The 18,754-nt window shown below is 44.6% G+C and overlaps 1 protein-coding gene across 5 annotated transcripts in view; it reads left to right on the top strand.

Annotated features, from left to right (window-relative positions):
* Tln2 (talin 2) overlaps positions 1-18,754 on the top strand; it is a 427,686-nt gene that overhangs the window by 248,699 nt on the left and 160,233 nt on the right. For all 5 annotated transcript variants that reach the window (XM_075965369.1, XM_075965372.1, XM_075965373.1 and 2 more), the window contains 4 exons: positions 8,745-8,808; positions 9,790-9,894; positions 13,875-14,030; positions 18,066-18,167. In XM_075965369.1, the coding sequence (XP_075821484.1) occupies positions 8,745-8,808; positions 9,790-9,894; positions 13,875-14,030; positions 18,066-18,167 (427 nt within the window). The remainder of the gene's footprint in view (positions 1-8,744; positions 8,809-9,789; positions 9,895-13,874; positions 14,031-18,065; positions 18,168-18,754) is intronic.

Raw genomic sequence — 18,754 nt, forward strand, 5'->3', positions numbered from 1 at the left:
AGTTCTTGGTTGCTTTGGGAGCACAGTGTACACATGGATTCTTGGTCATGGCCTTGTCTCTCTTTTCTAGAAGGATGGGGTGGTTTCTTTTCTCTACCTCTGTACTCTGGTACCTATATAAGAAAGGTGACTTTACAGATTCACTGTGGCCATGCAGAACAGGGGCCCTTGGCTTCACCCTCTTGAAAACACTCTACTGGGCAGGCTGCCGCTTGCCTGAGGTTGCCTTTGCCTTGGTGTGGATCTGAATTTTCCTAGGGGCTTTATGCATTGCTACCTTTGATGCTGTTTTTTATCTGTTGTCTTCCCTCTCCTTTTCCCACTCGAATTCCATTAGTATGATGCATTCGGATTAGGATAAAAGTAATCTACCATTCTCATCAGTGTCCAGGTCACCTAGAATTATAACCTGGAGAGAGGTGGGGTGGGAAGCTAATGTGAATTCCACCAGAGGAAGATTTGGCCATCTCAAGATGTCTTCAGTGGGTCATCTGTAGTGCTGGGGGTGGCTTGAGGGGTGAGGGTAAGGCAAGCATTTTGGACCTTCATGTTCACTTTGGTAGAAGGTTGGAAGCAGCCTGTGCCCTTGAGAAAAAAAAGAAAGAAAGCCCAGCTTTTCTCCTGAGCTCTGGCAATGTCAGATAGCACACCTTGCTATGTGGTCTGAACTGTGCTGTTAAAGAAAAGACACTACAACATTAGGTTGAGTTAATGAACCCCAGGAGCTTTTGCAATGTGAGGCTTTATGCTATAATATGCATTCAGCAACCTTGAGTCTGGGGTGGCCTTGAACAGTTCCTGTTATGATAGTCCCTATTTCCCAGATGAGTTGTCTGGCCAAGTGCTCCTCTGGGCCCTGTTCTCCACGGCTGGACTGGCTGCCTTCTGTAGGATCCCTGTGGAAATGTGTCCTTCTGTTCTGTGACACTATGTGCCTTGCTAAGTGCACCATGCTTGTGTTCTTTTCATGGATTTCACATTCACAAATTCAAACCTCATACTTGGTCAGTCTCTCAGCTGACCTCTGCTTCCACAGTGACTGCAAATGAACAGGAGAAAGTGGAGGCAGATTAAGGAGACAAAGACACTGTAAGTCAAATACGTCACTCGCTTTAGGCTTTCCTAACCTCGGCCTTGTTAGCCTCCTTGATGTCATGTGTTCTGTCACCCAGATTGTGACAGGTGTTCCTTTCCTTTGTTGATAGCCATTTGTACAGCAGTCAGTCTGGCGCTGGTCTGACAGATGTCACTGCAGACTGGTCCTGTTGTAAGCTGCATGCTCACACCGACCAAAATGTCTTGGCCATCTGACCATCTAACAGGTGATATTAGGTAGTTGTATTGCTTAAGACTTTCTTTTCCTAGATGAAGCCTGCATCTCTCAATAGTTTGTGTCCCCTTGCTCAGATTCTAAATTAAAACAAACTTGTTATGCCTGGTAGCAATTATTTCTTCTCTTGCATTTGATTTACTTTTTAATTAGACCAGATCTAGTCTAGGTAATGAAGCTTTTTCATTTACTGTAGATACTTAATTGTGCATGTTCTTGTTTCTACTGTATTGGTGAAGATTGCTGAGGAGGTGAGCCCCCCTCTTAATTAAAGCAAACCTTCAGGGCCACACTTCTGATTTGTAGATTGAATGTTAGATGCTAGTTTTGCTTAGGTTATTCCTGGTGACTGACTAGACTTACGTTAGGAGACCTGGTAACTAACACACACTCTCTGTCTCTCTCTTGTACTTTTTTTTCTTTTGTTCCATGTAGCCTTCCTCCCTGCTTTTCACCTAAACAATTAAAAGTTTGCAAACTTAACTTTGGGAAGGTTGAACTTGTAAGAGCAAGATGAACAGAGCCACTGGGAATTTCAACCATGTAATAGGTGAACAAGATGTGAAGAAGTGCACATAATATTATGATTTTTAAAAAGTTTTTTTTTCTAGCACTTGTGTTTAATTGTCAGCACACTCGGGACATTTTCCTGAAAGTGTCTTCTGATTCTCCCGCAAGCTTTTCAGTGATTTCTAGACTCAGCACCACATTAGCAAAGATTCTGATTTAGAATAACAGAAATCAGCGCCAGGCATGCTGGGACGTGCCTGGAATCCCAGCACTTAGGATCATCCCTACAAGTCTGCACGGTAGAGCCAGATGGCGGCGGTCCACACCTTTTATCCCAGCATTCAGGAGGCAGAGGCAGGTGCATCTCTGTGAGTTCAAGTCCAGCATGGTCTACAAGACCAGGACAGTCAGGACTTGTACACAGAGAAACTATGTCTTGGGGCGGGGGGAGGTAAGGTTGCAAGTTGGAGGTCAGCCTGGACGACTTAACAAGTTTTAGGCAAGCCTATATTACATAGCAAGACCCTGTCTCAAGAAAGGAGGGAGGCGGAAAGAAAGGAAAGAAGTAGAAAATGGGCCAGCAAGATGACACAGTAGAGAAAGACATGGTCCACAGAAGCCTGACACCTGAATAAAATCATCAGAACTCACATACCACACACACATATTCCTAAATATAGCCTGCTCGGTCCATATAATGTTATTTATTTGTATGTATGTTTTTCATGGCTGTTTGGTAAAGCTTTAAAAACAAAATAACAGCGTTGTCCTTTAATTCCCCGAAGACTGGCATATTTATTTATGAAGTTGCAGCAGTGTAGAGAAGACAAAAAGACACCACATACTAATTTTTTGATGATTCCTTAAGTCTACCTTGTCTGCTTTTTAAATTTTATTTTTGATAATTATATGTCTGTGCATGCTTCTGTGCTATGTGTGGGTGAAAGCGAGGCCAGAAAAAGATGTCCATCTTTTGGAGTTGGGGTCCCAGGATCTTGTCAGCCACCTGATGGAAGTGCTGAGATCTGAGCTCCAGACCTCATGATGGAGCGGTCAGTGCTGTTAACACAACATTGTCTCTGTTGCATTAACTGTAGGATGGTCTGAGTGTGAACTGTTTCTAGTAAGGTGGGGAGACTATGGTCCCGGAGCTGAAGCTGCTGAGAGAGACTGACACAACCCAGGCCAGTTTAAAGAAGAAATAACTCCGAAATCAGCAGCAACGCAAAACATTGTAATCACGACTCCCTCCATGAGCCTTAGAAGCCCGTGGAAAATGTGAAGGAGTGTTGAGTGAAAGCCTCCCATAGGCCTTTAGTGTTGGTGAAGACGAGAGTTACTGATGAGCCTGAGACATTAGGTCATCTGTTATAGGTGGAACTTGAATGGCGGTAACACTAGGAGACGAGTGTGTGAAGTGCTCACTACGTGAATCTTCAACATCTTCAAGTGTCTCAAGTTGTTCATAACCAAATTATTGAGGGGGTGCTGATGTGTAAGAGCCTGATGTTCGGTCCCCAGCATTGGCAAAATTACAGAACATGGAGACTGGGGCTTTAGCTCGTGTGGTAGTGCTTGTCTAGGAGCATAGACCCCTAAGCATCCCAGACCCTTAGAGATGGAGGAGGGGGACCAGGGGTCGAGGACATTCTCAGCTACAAAATGCTTATGACTACACGCAAATGTTTTTTCATAGCGTATTTGTTCTTATTTTGTGTGTGTGGATATTCTGCTTGTTTGTGTATATGTTTATCCCAGCACGGTAGCTGAGGAGGGCCAGAAGAGGACATTAGAACCCCCAGGAACTGGAGTTACAGATGGCTGTGAGCTGCCCATTCAGGTGCTGGGACTCGAACCCCAGTCCTATGCAAGAGCAGAAAGTGCCTTACTGCTGAGCCATCTCTCTAGCCTCAAGTGATCTTGAAAATAGAAAAGGCACAGAGTGTCACATTTCAGAATGCTTGAAAACACCAGTGACTTCCTAGAGGAAGCAATACATCCCAGAATTTGCCTCTTTTGTATTTAAAAACACACCCACAAGGGAAAAAATGGGTATGTTATTATTCATAGCTACAGGGAGCATAGAATATATTAAAATATTTGTGAGAACTAACTCCAAAAAAGTAGCTCCTATTAGAGATGTCAAGAAGGAACCAGGTTTGATGGCATGCGCCTGTAAACTCGGGACTTAGAAAGGGTCATTCTTGGCTACCTAGTGAGCTTAAGGCTAGCTTGGGCTACATGAGACCCTGTCTTAAAAGGAGGAGCTCAGTGTGTAAGGATTTTTGCTGCACAAGCACAAAGACCTGAGTTCAAATCCCCAGCTACCTTGTGGCTCCCTGAGACAGGAGTATACCGATAGGCTGCCATTCTTGCCCCAGGTTTGTTTAGAGACACTTACTATCAAGGCAATAGGGCACAGAGTGATAGAACGGGACACACCTTTGCATGTGACACAGTTCCATACACAAACACTCAATAAATCAAACAAGGTACTGTTAACATGGACTTCTTCATGACAGGTTTTCTTAGTTACGGTTTCTATTGCTGTGAAGAAACACCATGACCACGGGAACTCTTATAAAAGAAAACATTTAATTGGGGCTGGCTTACAGTTTCAAAGGTTTAGTCCAAGATCATCATGGTAGAACATGGAGGCATGCAGGCAGACATGGAGCTGGAAAAACATCTGAGAGTTCTGTATCTTGATCTGCAGGCAGCAGGAGTCTGTGTCCCAGTGGCCATACTTGAGCTTCTAAGACCTCAAAGCCTGCCTTCATGGTGACACACTTTCTCCAAGGAGGCCACATCTACTTCATAAGGCCACACCTCCTAATAGCGCCACTTCCTCTGGGCAAAGCATTTAAATACATGAGTCTATGGGGGTTTTACCTATTCAAACCACCACACAGGCATATAAATAATGGAGAATAAGCTTTTTATGATATAAAGTATTTCCCAATTAGCATCACGTTTCAAAAGATAGTTGCTGTAGTCTGGCTCTGAGGTGGGAACCTGTCCTCCTCACACAGGGTGGAGATAGAGTAGGTTACTAGGTGTTCACACCAGCCCCAAAGGTTCTGTGTGTCTGTGTGAAGGTAGTGTCTCTTGGTGGAGGGCGGGCAGGCAGGAAACAGGCAGAGGAAGACTCTGGCCATGGCTACTGGCGCCTCTGCTCCCTGGGCTGTCCTTCCAGTCAAGTATTTACCAAGAGAACAAAGCAATCCCAGAGATGAATCTGGGTTCCGAGAAAGAATTCCAAGTGAACTTGGAAAATTTTCCCCCACAAACTCTAGGTAATTCTATTGTCAACAAGCAAAGCTCTCGGCACAGTAGGAGGCCCGAATCAGTTTTTAAGCTGGTGCCAGTTCAAACAGTCCTTCCCCCTCCCCAGCTGGTGTGCTTTTGTGGAATCTTTGACTTGAGCCTGTGCTTTCAGACTGATCATGCAGGAGACCTTCCAACCTGGGCTTTTCTTCGGCTGTGGCCTGCCCTCGGCACCTCACCATCTGTGTCCCACTGCATTAAGAGTAAACTGTGCTAAGAGACTTTTGTCTGCATGAGTGTTTCCCTGTTGCTTATACCTATTTGTGGGTCTCACGGCCCAGAGCTCTCCTCTCAGGGTGGTTAAATGAGGACTAGTGACACCTTTTTCCACGTCTGTTCCTTGCAGCCTCCAGGCCCTGCTTACCTGCCTTATCACATTCCAACTCAAGAACACAGCAAACCAGCAAGACCTGGATTAATCCAGCCCTGTGCTGAGTCTTGAGTTCCTGGGCAGTGGCCTGGGCTGCCTGGGCTGGCTGTACAAGGGTGTTTGGACTAGTTTGGGAATCGCAGAACCACTGTGAGGGTAAAATAAATCTTCAGACCCAGTTCCTGCACTTCTTCCAGGCTGCTATGATTAATGGGTCCCTTCCACACTTCAGGGATTGCCCACATGCTAGACTTAACAAGACGGGTCTTTAGGATGCTGCGAGGCCATCAAGATCATGTAGATGGGACCACAGGATACCGTTAGGACCCTTGTAAAGATGAGGTATCAAGCTAGTATATTCATCACCTGGATGAGGACTCAGTGTCCCTCCACTCTGTAGGGCTCAACCTTCTCCAGATGACTGAACATAGGGTCACCTTGGTGTCACATGCCCTGGGCTGCAGGGCTATGAGACACAAGTTTCTGCTATTTATAAATGTCTTGGGCTATGGTTGCAGATGGGCCTATGTGCCTTTCTCACCCTCATCTTAAGATGGTTACTTTTTGTGGCCGCTCCAGGCATTCCCAGCTCACCCAGGACTTCCTTCAAGCCGTGGTCTTGCCGCAAGCCACCAGAGCTTACCCAGCGCTCTCAGCCACACAGACATTTTGAGCTGAAATCTGGAGTCAAGTCCAAGTCTTTTGGTTTGTAATTTGAGCTGGCTGCCCAGGGCTTGTGGTGCCTCTGCCTCGCTCAGAACCAGGGCTTGCTGGCATATGCCACTGAGCTCTAGCCCCTTAGCAGGTCCTGGGGAGGCTGAAAGTTGACGTACCTAGCAGGTTCCTAGCTGGTGCTGATGCTGCTGATCCAGGGACCACACTCTGCATTGTCTAGGACACCAGCTAATGATGCTGTTGTTGTTATTTGGTGACTCAACTGTAAAGACTGAAGTGAAAACGAAGCTGGTTTTCTGTGTCCTTTTGGTGGTACTGCTCCGTTTCTGCCACTTCAGGCTCCTGTAGCCTCTGCCAGGGGGACACTTCACATCTCTGTGTGTCCCCTTTCAGCCTTCACTCCTCGTGAATTGGGCACATTCTTGTCAGCAAATGTAAGCTGTAACAATCCTCTTTGCTCTTCAGGTGATTTAAAGCCAGTGTGAAGGTGGCTGTTGCCCCTTTGGTGGCAATTCTGGGACATGTGGGGACAGTAAACACTGTCCCCAGGAGTAGCAGCTTCCCTACCCATTCTCAGTATATTGTCACACCAGGGACTCTTCTGTTGGAATTGCTGGTTCAGGCAGCTTCAATTTTACGTAAGAAAATAGGATTTTAGCATATGTATAAGAAAATAGGAATCAGCCTTTAAGGAGACCCTGCCCGTTGAATAACATGGATGAACCTGAAGGCGTGTAAATAAAATAAGCAAGACGGAGAAATTGAAACGCTGCGTGTGGAGGAGGGAAATATAACTCATTGACAGAACACCTGCCTGTCATGTGCAAGGCCTGGGTTTGTTCCTCAGATGGAGGGAAGGGAGATGGGGGTCAGGGGAGAGAGAGAAAGCAGATAGAGACAGCAGCAAGATGGAGGGATGATGAAAATCAAAGAGCAGTTTCAGTTCTGTGGACAAATGACTGAAGAGCAAGGGACCCTAGTTAATATGTCTCCTGGAAATCTGCTAAGAAAGAGTTTAGCTGCTTCATCCCTGACATGCACCAACATTATGAGCCGATAGATATACTAGTTTGCTTGTTATGGTAATTCTTTCAATATGCCTGTGTCTATCAAACATATTATATACCTTCAAATATAAACAATAAAAGTAATATTGTAAGTAACCCATAAAAGGAAAGAACTTGAGTTTTAGTGAACATCTGGGTTTGAGACCAGGTCTGGTTTTCTTCCAAATCACTCATCTCTGATTCCAGCAGTGTCTGGGCACTTTAAAAAAAAATCAACTGGTGCTGTGTCACCCTACCTGTGTGGTTGGTTCCCTTCTCTTCCCCTCCCCTCCCCTCCCTTCCTCTCCACTGGCATTGGAATTCTGATCTCAGTGAATGTCATGAGGCTAAAGGGTAGCTTGAAGGTGTTGAGTGTGCAGTGGTATAGTCAGTGTCTCTGGAGCCCAAGAAGGAGGAGTGAATTGGAACCAGGCACTGTGACCTTGGGTGACTCATTCCCAATGGGATCCTTTCCTCCTAGGGCCTTGGTCAGAAAGTCTCTTCCTAACCCATGTAAAAGTAGAAGAGAAGAGACATCTCCACAAATGTGTGCCCATACACACATATGGACATGCACATGCAATTGTCACGACATATTAAATGATGATAAATAATAAAATTTAAATAGTAAGTCAACATTTTGGTTCTTGTTTCTTTTGTTTATTTCGTCTTAAGGTATATCTCACTAGGGATGTATAGTCAAAGGACTGTTTTCCAAAATTACTTGGAGTTGTTATTTTTCTGATAGCAATAGTGTCAACACAACGTACTTTCTTAAAGTTTGTACCAATGTACTTTAGATTTTTAGCTATTTCTTGGCAATTTCATTTGTTCCACAACGAAAAAACCCTAAAACAAGATATTTTGACTAACCTGGTTTCATCCGATCCATTCTTGTTTTCCTTCTTCTTCCTGGGGAAAACATTTTTCATTAGTATTAGATTAGTTTCCCATGATTTCCTTAAAAAATATAATTGTTGGGCTGGAGAGATGGCTTAGTGGTTAAGAGCACTGCCTGCTCTTCCAAAGGTCCTGAGTTCAATTCCCGGCAACCACATGGTGGCTCACAAACCATCTGTAATGAGATCTAGTGCCCTCTTCTGGCCTGCAGACATACACACAGACAGAATATTGTATACATAATAAATAAAAAATATAACTGTTTTTATAATTTTGAAATAAAATGTTTTTACAGTAAAAATACTGTATTCTGTGTCTTGAAAAGGCACGCATGCTGTAGCTGTATGTGTCGGCGGCATTTGTCTTTTCACTTGGCAGTGCATGCTGGACCTCCCTCCTTTAAATAAATCAGCTTCCCCCTCCCCTTGGGGGTGTCTTTCTTAAGTGCATCCTGGGTGCTGCCTCCTAGTATCATGTCATGAGATGCTGGGAGTGTTGGTGACCTATCTGAGAGTTTAACCGACAGTCCCTGCTTCTCCACAGAGTGTGGTAAATGCTGTCTTTCCCCTCCCCCTCTCTCCCTCAGTCTAAAGGAATTCCTTCCGAAAGAATACATCAAGCAGAGAGGAGCCGAGAAGCGGATATTTCAGGTATTGGCACTGTACAGAAATTCCTTCTTCCCTTTCCCCTTCGCCCTCATCCATTCTCCGGAGGCACATCTCACACATGGTAGTTTGGTGCCCCGTGCATGTATTCTTCTATAATGAATGATCCGTGAGTCAGGAGGATAGAGGCTGACAGCTCTGCTTTGGACAGATTTATTATCTTAATTCATACTTTCTTGCTAAAGGTTACTTAGCTCTTCTGAGAAAAAAACGTGCATGCATTTAATTTCAAAGGCATTATGCTGGTAACATTGAAACAAGGTGATGGGCCATTAAGCTGCTTTGGGAAAGACACAAAGAACTCCTTTGTCCTGAGATTTGGTTTTTTTGAAGCTAGAATTGGGGAGCTTGGGCCTTTTGAAAATCTCGGATTATTTTTAAAGTCAGTGACTTGTCCATCATAGACAGTCAACAAGAAAAGCCCAGCTATCCGCATGACCTTGAAACATTCTGGTGAATCCAAGCTCTCGAGCTTCTCTGATTTTGAAATAGAAATAGAAGCTAAAATATAAATTGTGTGTATATAAAACGTTTTTATTCAATATCCTTTCCAAACACAAATAAATCAGACATGTATGTGCCTTGCTCCATAGAAAACACATTCCGAATCGATGGTAGAAGGACACCTGTCTGTCCTGAGAGGGACATCTTTCTTGCTATTGCTTAAAATGTGAACCCTGGGTCCTTTCGGGTATTGGGTCCTCTGAGGATGCAGTTGTCCTTGGGGCAGCTACTCCTGCCATGCTGGATATGGACATGGGTCCTTGCACTCCGCCGTAACCTACGTGGGAAGCCCTGCACTTAAGCCTTCCACAGGCTCAGTGTCTTGAAGGAGCGGGAGAGATCTGATGCAGAAATGTCATCACTCCTGGTCCCTGGGCACCTTACCTGTAGGGACCTCCTCTCACTGAGTCCAGCTGATAGCTGGCTACAGTAACAGTAACACGCCCACTGTTGCTTTTGCAGGAGCATAAAAACTGCGGGGAGATGAGTGAAATAGAAGCCAAGGTCAAATATGTCAAACACGCCCGGTCCCTCCGGACATATGGAGTATCCTTTTTCCTGGTGAAGGTGAGTGGCCAGGGTTGGGGGGTGCGGTTTACCTAAAGCAGATGTGGCATCTGGCCAATCATGATCCAGATCTGCCCATAGCACATGAACTCCAGGCTAGTGTGTGAGCCTCCTGACAGCTCCGCCTGGCTCACTCCCAAGGGAGCAGTCTTGGTGCTGCTCTTCTGACCTTCTTGGAGGTCAGCTTACTCAAAGCCCTAGAGTCCTCTAGAATAAGTGATCAGGGTTGACCACTGGCAAACAAATTGAATTTGTGTCACATGTCATCCTTAATTTGTCCCAGTCCTGAAACTGACCCTTTGTTAAAAAGAACCAAACTCTTCCCGGTATCTTTTGAGGGCTTGAGGGTCACAGAGTGCTTTGTTCTCTCCTATTCCCTGTTCTGACAATGCTGTGGCCTCCTCTTGTGAGGAAGCTAGATCTGCCTGTCTGCCTGCCTGCCTGCCTGGCTGCCTGGCTGGGTCCCTTCCTCCCTCCTTCTCTCCGTCCCTCCCTTCCTCCCTCCCTCCCTCCCTCCCTCCCTCCCTCCCTCCCTCCCTCCCTCCCTCCCTCTCTACCTACCTACCTTAAGACAAAAATCTCATTGTTAGGGGTCCTGGCTGACCTTGAACTTGAAGAGGACTGTCTGTCCCCTGAGTACTAGGTGCTAAAGATGGTTTTTGTTGTTTTTGTTTGGTTTGGTTTTTTTTCCTTCAAGACATTGGTTTCTCTCTGGAACTCACTGTGCAGACTAGGATGGCCTCAAATTCAGAGATCCACTTGCCTCTGCCTCCTGAGTGCTGGATTTAAAGGTGTGCGCCACCACAGCCAGCCCAGAGATATTTTTGAGCTTAGGCATCTGTTTCCATTGTGTCTTTTCCATTTGGTCCCATCCTATTTAAGCAAAGTGTCTTAATTAGGGTTTTGATTGCTATGAAAAGACACCATGACCATGGCAACTCTTACAAATAAAACATTTAATTGAGGTGGTGGCTTAGAGTTTCAGAGGTTTGGTTCATTATTATCATGATGGGGACTATTTCAGCATGCAGGCAGACGTGGAGCAGACATCTTTGACCAGAAGGCAGCAGGAAGTTAACTGATGCTTGAAAAAAGAGACCACAAAGCCCACCCCACAGTGACACTTCCTCCAACTAGACCACACCTCCTCCAACAGGGCCATACCTCCTATTAGTGCCACTCCCTTTGGGGGCCATTTTCTTTCAAACCACCACACAAATAGTCTCTTCATTTACAAAGGGAAATCTTGATGACAGTGATCTTGTGGAGTCTGGGGTCTGTGAATGATGCATGTTTTAGTGAGCATCGGGACTGCTTTAAGTGCAAGCGCAGGTTCCCAAACATCCCCCAAACATGCATTCTACACGAATGTGAATATACACACCTACTTTACTGAGGACAGTTGTGTAGGTATGTGCATATACCACTGAAACGTCTTTCTGATAGTACTGAAAGTTTAGCTATAGTAAATAAAATTTTAGTAATAAGGAAAACTGTAGCAATCACAATCATTATCAGCATCTTTTCATGTAACATACCAGACCTCTTAAAATGTTTGTTTGTTGAGCCAGGTATGATGGCTCTAATTTCAGATCTTGGGAAAGAAAGGATGATACAGAGTTTCAGGTCATCCCTGGCTACGTAGTGTGACCTGATTCTCTCCATTATATATAAATTTTATGTTGTTGTGGTAGGATCGTGTATCCTGTAGTTTTTATTTTATATATGCTGAATGATTTACTTCCATAAAATCTTTTTTCCTACAAAGTTTATCTTTATCTGTGTGTGTATTTATGTGTGTGTATGTGTACCATGTGCATGAAGTACCTTTGGCAGTCAGGTTAGGATGTCCGGTTCCTTAAAACTGAAGCTATGGGTTAGCTGCCATGTGGGTGCTGGGAACCAAATTCTGTTCTTTTGCAAGAGCAGCAAATGCTGTGAGCCACTGAGCCATCTCTCCGGTCCCACAAAATGATTTTTAAATATTGTAATACGTTTCTTGAATGTGCCATACTTTATTTATATGAAGTTTTCTGTTATTGGAAACTGGGGATCTTTCTAGCCTTTCCCTAAGTCAAACTCCATTTGTATTTCTTGTGACCAAATAATTAAATACACTTAAAAGTTTTATAAAACAAAAAAATTTCTAGAGGCAGGCTGTGTCAAAGTTTTAAGTCTCTGAATGGGTAGGTATTGACATATTTTCTTTTATAAAGGGTTGTCATTTTTTAAGGTGTGTGTGTGCACGCGCGCAAATGTTAATATAGTTAGCACCTGTGGAGACCAGAGCCATCAGATTCCCTGGAGCTGAAGTCACAGGTGGCTCTCAGCCGCCTGAGCTGGGTTCCCAGAGGCAGACTCCGGCCCTCTCCGAGAGTTGTGCATGCTCTTCACTGCCCAGCATCTCTGTGGCCCCGGGCTGGACCATTTTTAATATCCATTAGTTATGAATTAATTCCTTTCATACCTTCTTCAGTTCTGAGAATTAATTTTAGAACACTGTTTGACATAAGTGAAATCTTATTTCCTAAATTTTTGTTGTTAGAAATACTGTCTGTATTATTTTTTGGAAGGTATTTTGTTTGTTCGTTCGTTTGGTTTTGCTGATGTATAAGAACGCTTCACAGACAGCAAAGGGCACGTGTCTAGCATATGCTTGGCATATGTCCTGCAAGCATTTATTCTCTGAACCTCCACTTCCTAATCTTTCTTCCCATGAGACTTATTTCTTGTGACTTTCCTCTGTCCCTCTGTCTTTGTGTCTCGCCTATCCTGCGAGTTGGAGTTCTGTGCTCTCTCTCTCTGCCTCTCTTTCTCCCTCTTCCTCTCTCCCTCCCCTCCCTCTCATTCTCACTCCCTCCCTCCTTCCCTCCCTCCCTTCCTCCACGTCATCTGTGTGTGTTGTGCTAAAGCGCTCTCTCTTTTCCATTATTCTTATTCAATGTTTTTGCTGGAATAACACTTCTTACCCAGAAGTCTCAAAAATATACCCACCTGGCACACACCTTTAATCCCAGCACTAGGGAGACAGAGGCAGGCAGGTCTCTGTGAGCTCGAGGCCAGCTTGGTCTACAAGAGCTAGTTCCAGGACAGGCTCCAAAGCTACAAAGAAAGCCTGTCTTGGGGGGAAAAAAATCCACCTGTGTTCTTCCTAAATCATTAACAAATCAAAAGGTTTAACATAAGTGTGAAGGAAGAATCAATTATTTTAATGGATAACATTATATTTTTAAAAACTATTAAATCAATCATTAATGCCGTTTTTAGAATCACCTGGAGTCCCAGCACTTAGGAAGCTGAGACAGGATGCTTGCCGTGTGTTCCAGCCCAGCCTGGGCCCTATATCAAAGAAACAAAATTGGGATGGGGGGTGCTCGTTATCCATTAAATACCTGTAAGAAACTGCATAGCACCGGAGCGTGTACAGTGAATATACACAGTGACAAATCTTCAAATGCTAGATAATGCCCCAAAAACGCCACAAAGACTTGAGACCTGTCGCTGTGCAAAAGCAAGGGCTGGGAGAGGAAGTAGATTGCAGGGATGTATTTAAAGGGGAAGAATCTCTCCCTCTGTAGAAGAAGATCCTAATTGGGCCATTTGGGTTCACTTTAAGGGTTTGAATTATACAGTACACCTCTTTGATTTTTTTTACCCGCCCACATACATCCTGGGATGATAATACTTGGATTTCACCTCCCAGTCTCTTTCTGGGTGTATCTCCAGTTCAGTCCCTTCTTTCTGACACAGCTTTGGAACAGCCCCTCTGCTGGATAAGTGTTCCTATACAGGAAGCTGCACACTTTTATGAATCTCTCCAGTGTCCCGGTGTCCTCCTGCCCCATCCCTTTTTCTCAGTGAGTTATTCCCCTGGCTTTTCTAAAAGCCATACACGGTTTGTAAACAAACTGCAGGTAAAACACACTAAAAAACCAGTGTATTCTAGAAAGGCTGATGACCCCTGGCTTCCCTCTTTCCAGGAGAAAATGAAGGGCAAGAACAAGCTGGTTCCCCGCCTCCTCGGCATCACCAAGGATTCCGTCATGCGGGTGGATGAGAAGACCAAGGAGGTGCTGCAGGAGTGGCCCCTCACCACAGTCAAGCGCTGGGCAGCTTCACCCAAGAGCTTCACACTGGTAGGGACAGCAAGACCCCGAGGGGACTGATATATGTGGTCCTAGGTAATACTGGAGGGCACCCTGTGGGTACAGCTGGTCTTAAAGGGCTAGCATAGAGGGAGAAGGTGGTGCAGTCTATGGGCGTACAGGGCACTGGAGCAGAAGTAAGGGGCTGAGCAGCTCTGGGATCCTCCGTGTACCACCTCTCTCATGTCCTATCCAAGTCCTCTCGGAGTTCATTGACTGCAAGGTGAACTTGTAACCCTCAGGCTTATGTGTGAGTCCTCCTCAGAACTGCACTGTTGTGCTGAGGAGCCCAGCTGCCTAGAAAGAATACAGGCTGTGTGTAAACATTGTAGAAATCTGGGGTATTACTAAAACTCTACGATGTCACTTCCTAGCTCCGTGACCTTGTTCAAGTTACCTCTTCTCTCTGAGCCCTGATTTCCCCAGCTTAAATTGGGATAGTAGTGACTGCTTCACAGTGTCTAGCCTTGGGTGAGATGATAAAACAGTATGAAATTCATAGAAAGTAGTTGGCTGTTCCAGGCTTTCTGACCTCTACTCTGCCTCTCAACTTCAAAAATTGCTCTTCGCAGAATATAACTATGTAGCCATCTGGGGGCACATTTACATGTGAATCTTAAAAATGCAAGTAGCTTGCCAAGCAAGTTGAGCAAGAAGAAAAGTAAAACAGTACTGGAAGTTGTTAACTGCAGACATGTAGACATTGTAAAATAAGACATTTTAAAAAGTATAAAAGAGTTTGGAAGGAATGATTGGTTACTGTTCTTGTTTCTTTTCTGATGCTCTGATAAAATAACCTTGACCAAAAGCAACTTCAGTCCTTTACGGGCAAGTCCAGGCAGGGACTTAAAGCAAGACATCCAGAGGCAAGTGCAGAGAGAATAAACACAATAAACACGTGGAACCTTAATTACTTGCTCTTGATAGTTGCTTCCTCTCTCATACTGTTGGGGAACTTCTCTGTTTAGGGAATGGTACTGCCCACAATGGGCTGGGGCTTCCTGTATCAATTAACCATCAAGACAGTTTCCCCACTGACCAATTCAATCTTGATGACTACCCAGTTGAAACTGTGTCAGGTTGGCAGTTAAAACATATTTGGGGATAGAGAGACTTGCAGAGGACCCAGGTTCAATTCCCAGCACCCACGTGGTTGTTCACAAGCATGGGTAACTACAGTTCTGGAAGATCTGATGCCTTCTTTTGAATGTCATGGGCACAAAGCATTCACATGGTGCACATGCGTACATGCAGGCTAACCTCACACACACAGTAACATGAATAAATCTTGGAAAATGTTTAAAACAAAATAAATAAAAAACAAAGTAGCAGAGTCACATAATCTGATCATAGATTGATAGGCCCAGATGAGTCTCACCTTCTGTAGTCAGCTGTGGCTGGATGGGCTGCACAGACCCCCAAACATAGACACTTGTTCTCAGAGAGCTGTGTTCTCTTCTTTCATTGTGGGAAATCATGGAGTATTCCTGAGTTTTAAAATTGGTATACATATAAGCATGATATTTAGGCATACTAGAATAAATCTCTTTAAGACTTTGGAGTGGCACTTCAGGGAAAGGCATTTGAATTGTAACATTTGTGATCGTTAGCTTGGTTAAGTGTGGTGCCTCTGCTTCTGTTAACTGCTAGAAAAACCTAAGCCGCTTCATGAGTAGCAACCACTCCAGGGTGTCTTTCAAGTCTTTAATTATAACTGTGATTTTTTTCTATTGTATCAATAAAGATGATTTATATTTTAAGAAAAAGGAAGGCAGAAATAGGTAAGTTGGAGACAATTATATTTGTTATATCTCTTTCAATACCGTTGGTCTTTCCAAAGAATTCTAAGTACTTAAAAATATTATTTTATTTAAAAAATGGAATATATTTATAACAAGCTATTTAATGGCCTCACCCCAAAGAGAGAGTGTATACTGATATTTTCACCATGGTGTAAAGTTAGGTAAAGACTTCTCATATGGAGTGGAGTTCCTTCTGCCTACTCTCAGCTTTTTTTAATGTCCCAGTTTTTGGTGCTTTCCTGCTGACTCTCTGTGATTGATTTCTGCTTTGGTTCTCTCGTGGTCAGTTGTTTGGAGATCTCCCTGTTGTCTTTCTACTATTGATTTTCTGTTGGATTCCATTATGGTCAGAGAACATGCTGAAAAGGCATATAGAGTTTTGTTTTGTTTTTCCCTTTAAGATACTATTTTATGTATATAGATGCTTGCCTGCTGTGGACTATTAGCTATGTAAAGGTGTGTTACATTTGCTTATTCTGCATTTGTTTAACAATGTAAAGATGTATTACATTTGTTTATGCTGCATTTGTGTAGTTATGTAAAGATGTGTTGCTGTTTTACCTTACCTGTCTAAGACGCTTCATTGGTCTACTAAAAAGGCCAGTAGGTAGGCAGTAGAGGGATAGGCGGGCCTGACAGGCAGCGAGAATAAGTAGGAGGAGGAATCTAGGCTCAAGGACAGAAGAGAGAACAAGAGACAAAGAGGGGGAGACCAGGGCTAGCCAGCCAGGCAGAGTAGGACATATAGAACGAAAGAAAGGTAAAACCCAAAGGCAAAACATAGATGAAGAGAAAGAGATTAAATTAAGTTATAAGAGTTAGTGAGACAGGCATAAGATAAAGCTGATCATTCATAATTAATAATAAGTCTTCGTGTCATGATTGGGAGCTGGTGGTGGCCCAAAAGAAAGCCTGCTACCCTTGCCTGCATATGATTGTGCACCTTATATGTGCCTGATACTCACCCTGGCCAGAAGAGGGCACTAGATACCCCGGAATCACAGATGGGTGTGAACTCTCCTGTGGGTGCTGCGAACCCAACCCAGGTTCTTTGCAAGAGTAGCGAGTGCTCCTAACCACTGAGGCAGCTCTCTAGCCTTTACCTGTGTTTATTTGTTTGTTTGGGGACAGGTACTCACTATGTGGTTTTGGGTGGGCAGGAACTCATTAGTGGACCAGATTCACAGCCTCTGCCTCTCAAGTGCTGGGGGTTTGTGTGAACCACCCACCCAGCTCACCTTATCTTTCTGATACAGTCTGGATGTGCTGGCTCTCTCTGAGGGCAGAAGGCACTTCTCCATAGTACTTACTATTGTTCGGTGACCTTGATGGGAAGAAGCAGAAGCCAAATGAGGCCTGTGACACTAAGTGGACAGTGGGGCCATACAGAAATTCACTGTGTTTACTGTTGAAATAAAGTGAACCTTCTCACCTGCCTGGCATGTCTGGGCCACAGCTCTTCAGCTGCTCGTGAGCTTCGCCCCCGTTGGGCTGCATCTCCTGTCTTGCACTCTTGTGGGCTCCACTCTTCTGGCCCCCTGGAAAGAGTAGGCTTTTCAAGAACGGCTACTACACGCTAAGGTATGCAGGCCTCTCAGTTCTCTGCTTGAGGATGCGTGGGTTGCAAAAGAAAGCCCGAGAACTCACCACCTTAGGTCCCCTTTAGTCCTAAGACTCCCGTCCTGTCTATCTACCTTTACAGCTTCTGGAGCCCCTTCCCCCTTTTTATATTGACATTTACTTAGGTGGAGGGCACACAGCACACAGAGGTAAGAAGACAACTTGCCAAAGTCAATTCTGTTCTTCCACCGTATGGGTTCTAGTGAATGAATTCAGGTCCTGAGGCTTGGCAAGTCCCCAGCTTTTTTGTTTGCTTGTTTGTTTGTTTGTTTGTTTCAGAGTCAGTTTCAAGACAGGGTTTCTCTGTAGCTTTTGAGGTTGTCCTGGAACTAGCTCTTGTAGACCAGGCTGGCCTTTAACTCACAGAGTTCCACCTTCCTCTGTCTCCCAAGTGCTGGGATTAAAGGCATGCACCACCACTGCCCAGTTTTTTTGTATTTGTTTTAATACTCACTGTTGAATAAGCTTTTAGAGTTGACTTTTCCTTTGAGCAGAGAGCAGTGAAAAGCGAGCCGTGTCCCAGAACTTTACGGCTGCTCTCCGAGGCCTCAAGATGGCGGGTATATCTAATGCAGCTGTGTTTCTCCTACTGCTGCTTTTCTAGGATTTTGGGGAGTACCAGGAAAGCTACTACTCAGTACAAACCACAGAGGGGGAGCAGATTTCCCAGCTGATTGCAGGATACATCGACATCATCCTCAAAAAGGTATGCTGCGTTGACAAAGCCCAAGAAGATCAAGGCTCGATGATGGGGCCAGGTTAAGTGAAATTTTTGTTTGAAGTGTTTGGTTGACAGACTGAGTCTTCGGCATTAAGACTGCTTGTGTGTGAGATCTCTGACCTTGAATCCCCTGAGCATGTCTAGTTTTGCCGTAGTGTGTATTTGTATCTGCTACTGCTGGATAAGGAGCAGTGGTCTATGTTCTAGTTTGATTTCTCTTGCTGAGACGAGACTGTCTGACCAAAAGCAACATAAAGGAGGAAAAGGGTTTATCTGGCTTCCACTTCCATGCCACAGTCTGTCCTGGACAGCATGGGTAGGAACCCTAGTAGGAGCTTGAAATTGGGCCCACTTGCTGTCCTGTATAAGCAGCATACCCTCCAACCAGGTGCTCACAGCCGAGGAAGGAGAGCAGAAACCATGGAAAGATGCTGCTGATGGCTCGTGCTCTGCCAGCTTCCTCGTGCAGTCCAGGAAATGGGACCACCCAAAGCCGGTTGTACCCTCCTAAGTCAGTTAACAATCACAGCACTCTCCTACAGACATACCCACGGTCAGATTGTCCAGGGCAG

The sequence above is a fragment of the Microtus pennsylvanicus genome, chromosome 3 (assembly GCF_037038515.1).
Source record: "Microtus pennsylvanicus isolate mMicPen1 chromosome 3, mMicPen1.hap1, whole genome shotgun sequence".
Lineage (NCBI taxonomy): Eukaryota > Metazoa > Chordata > Mammalia > Rodentia > Cricetidae > Microtus > Microtus pennsylvanicus.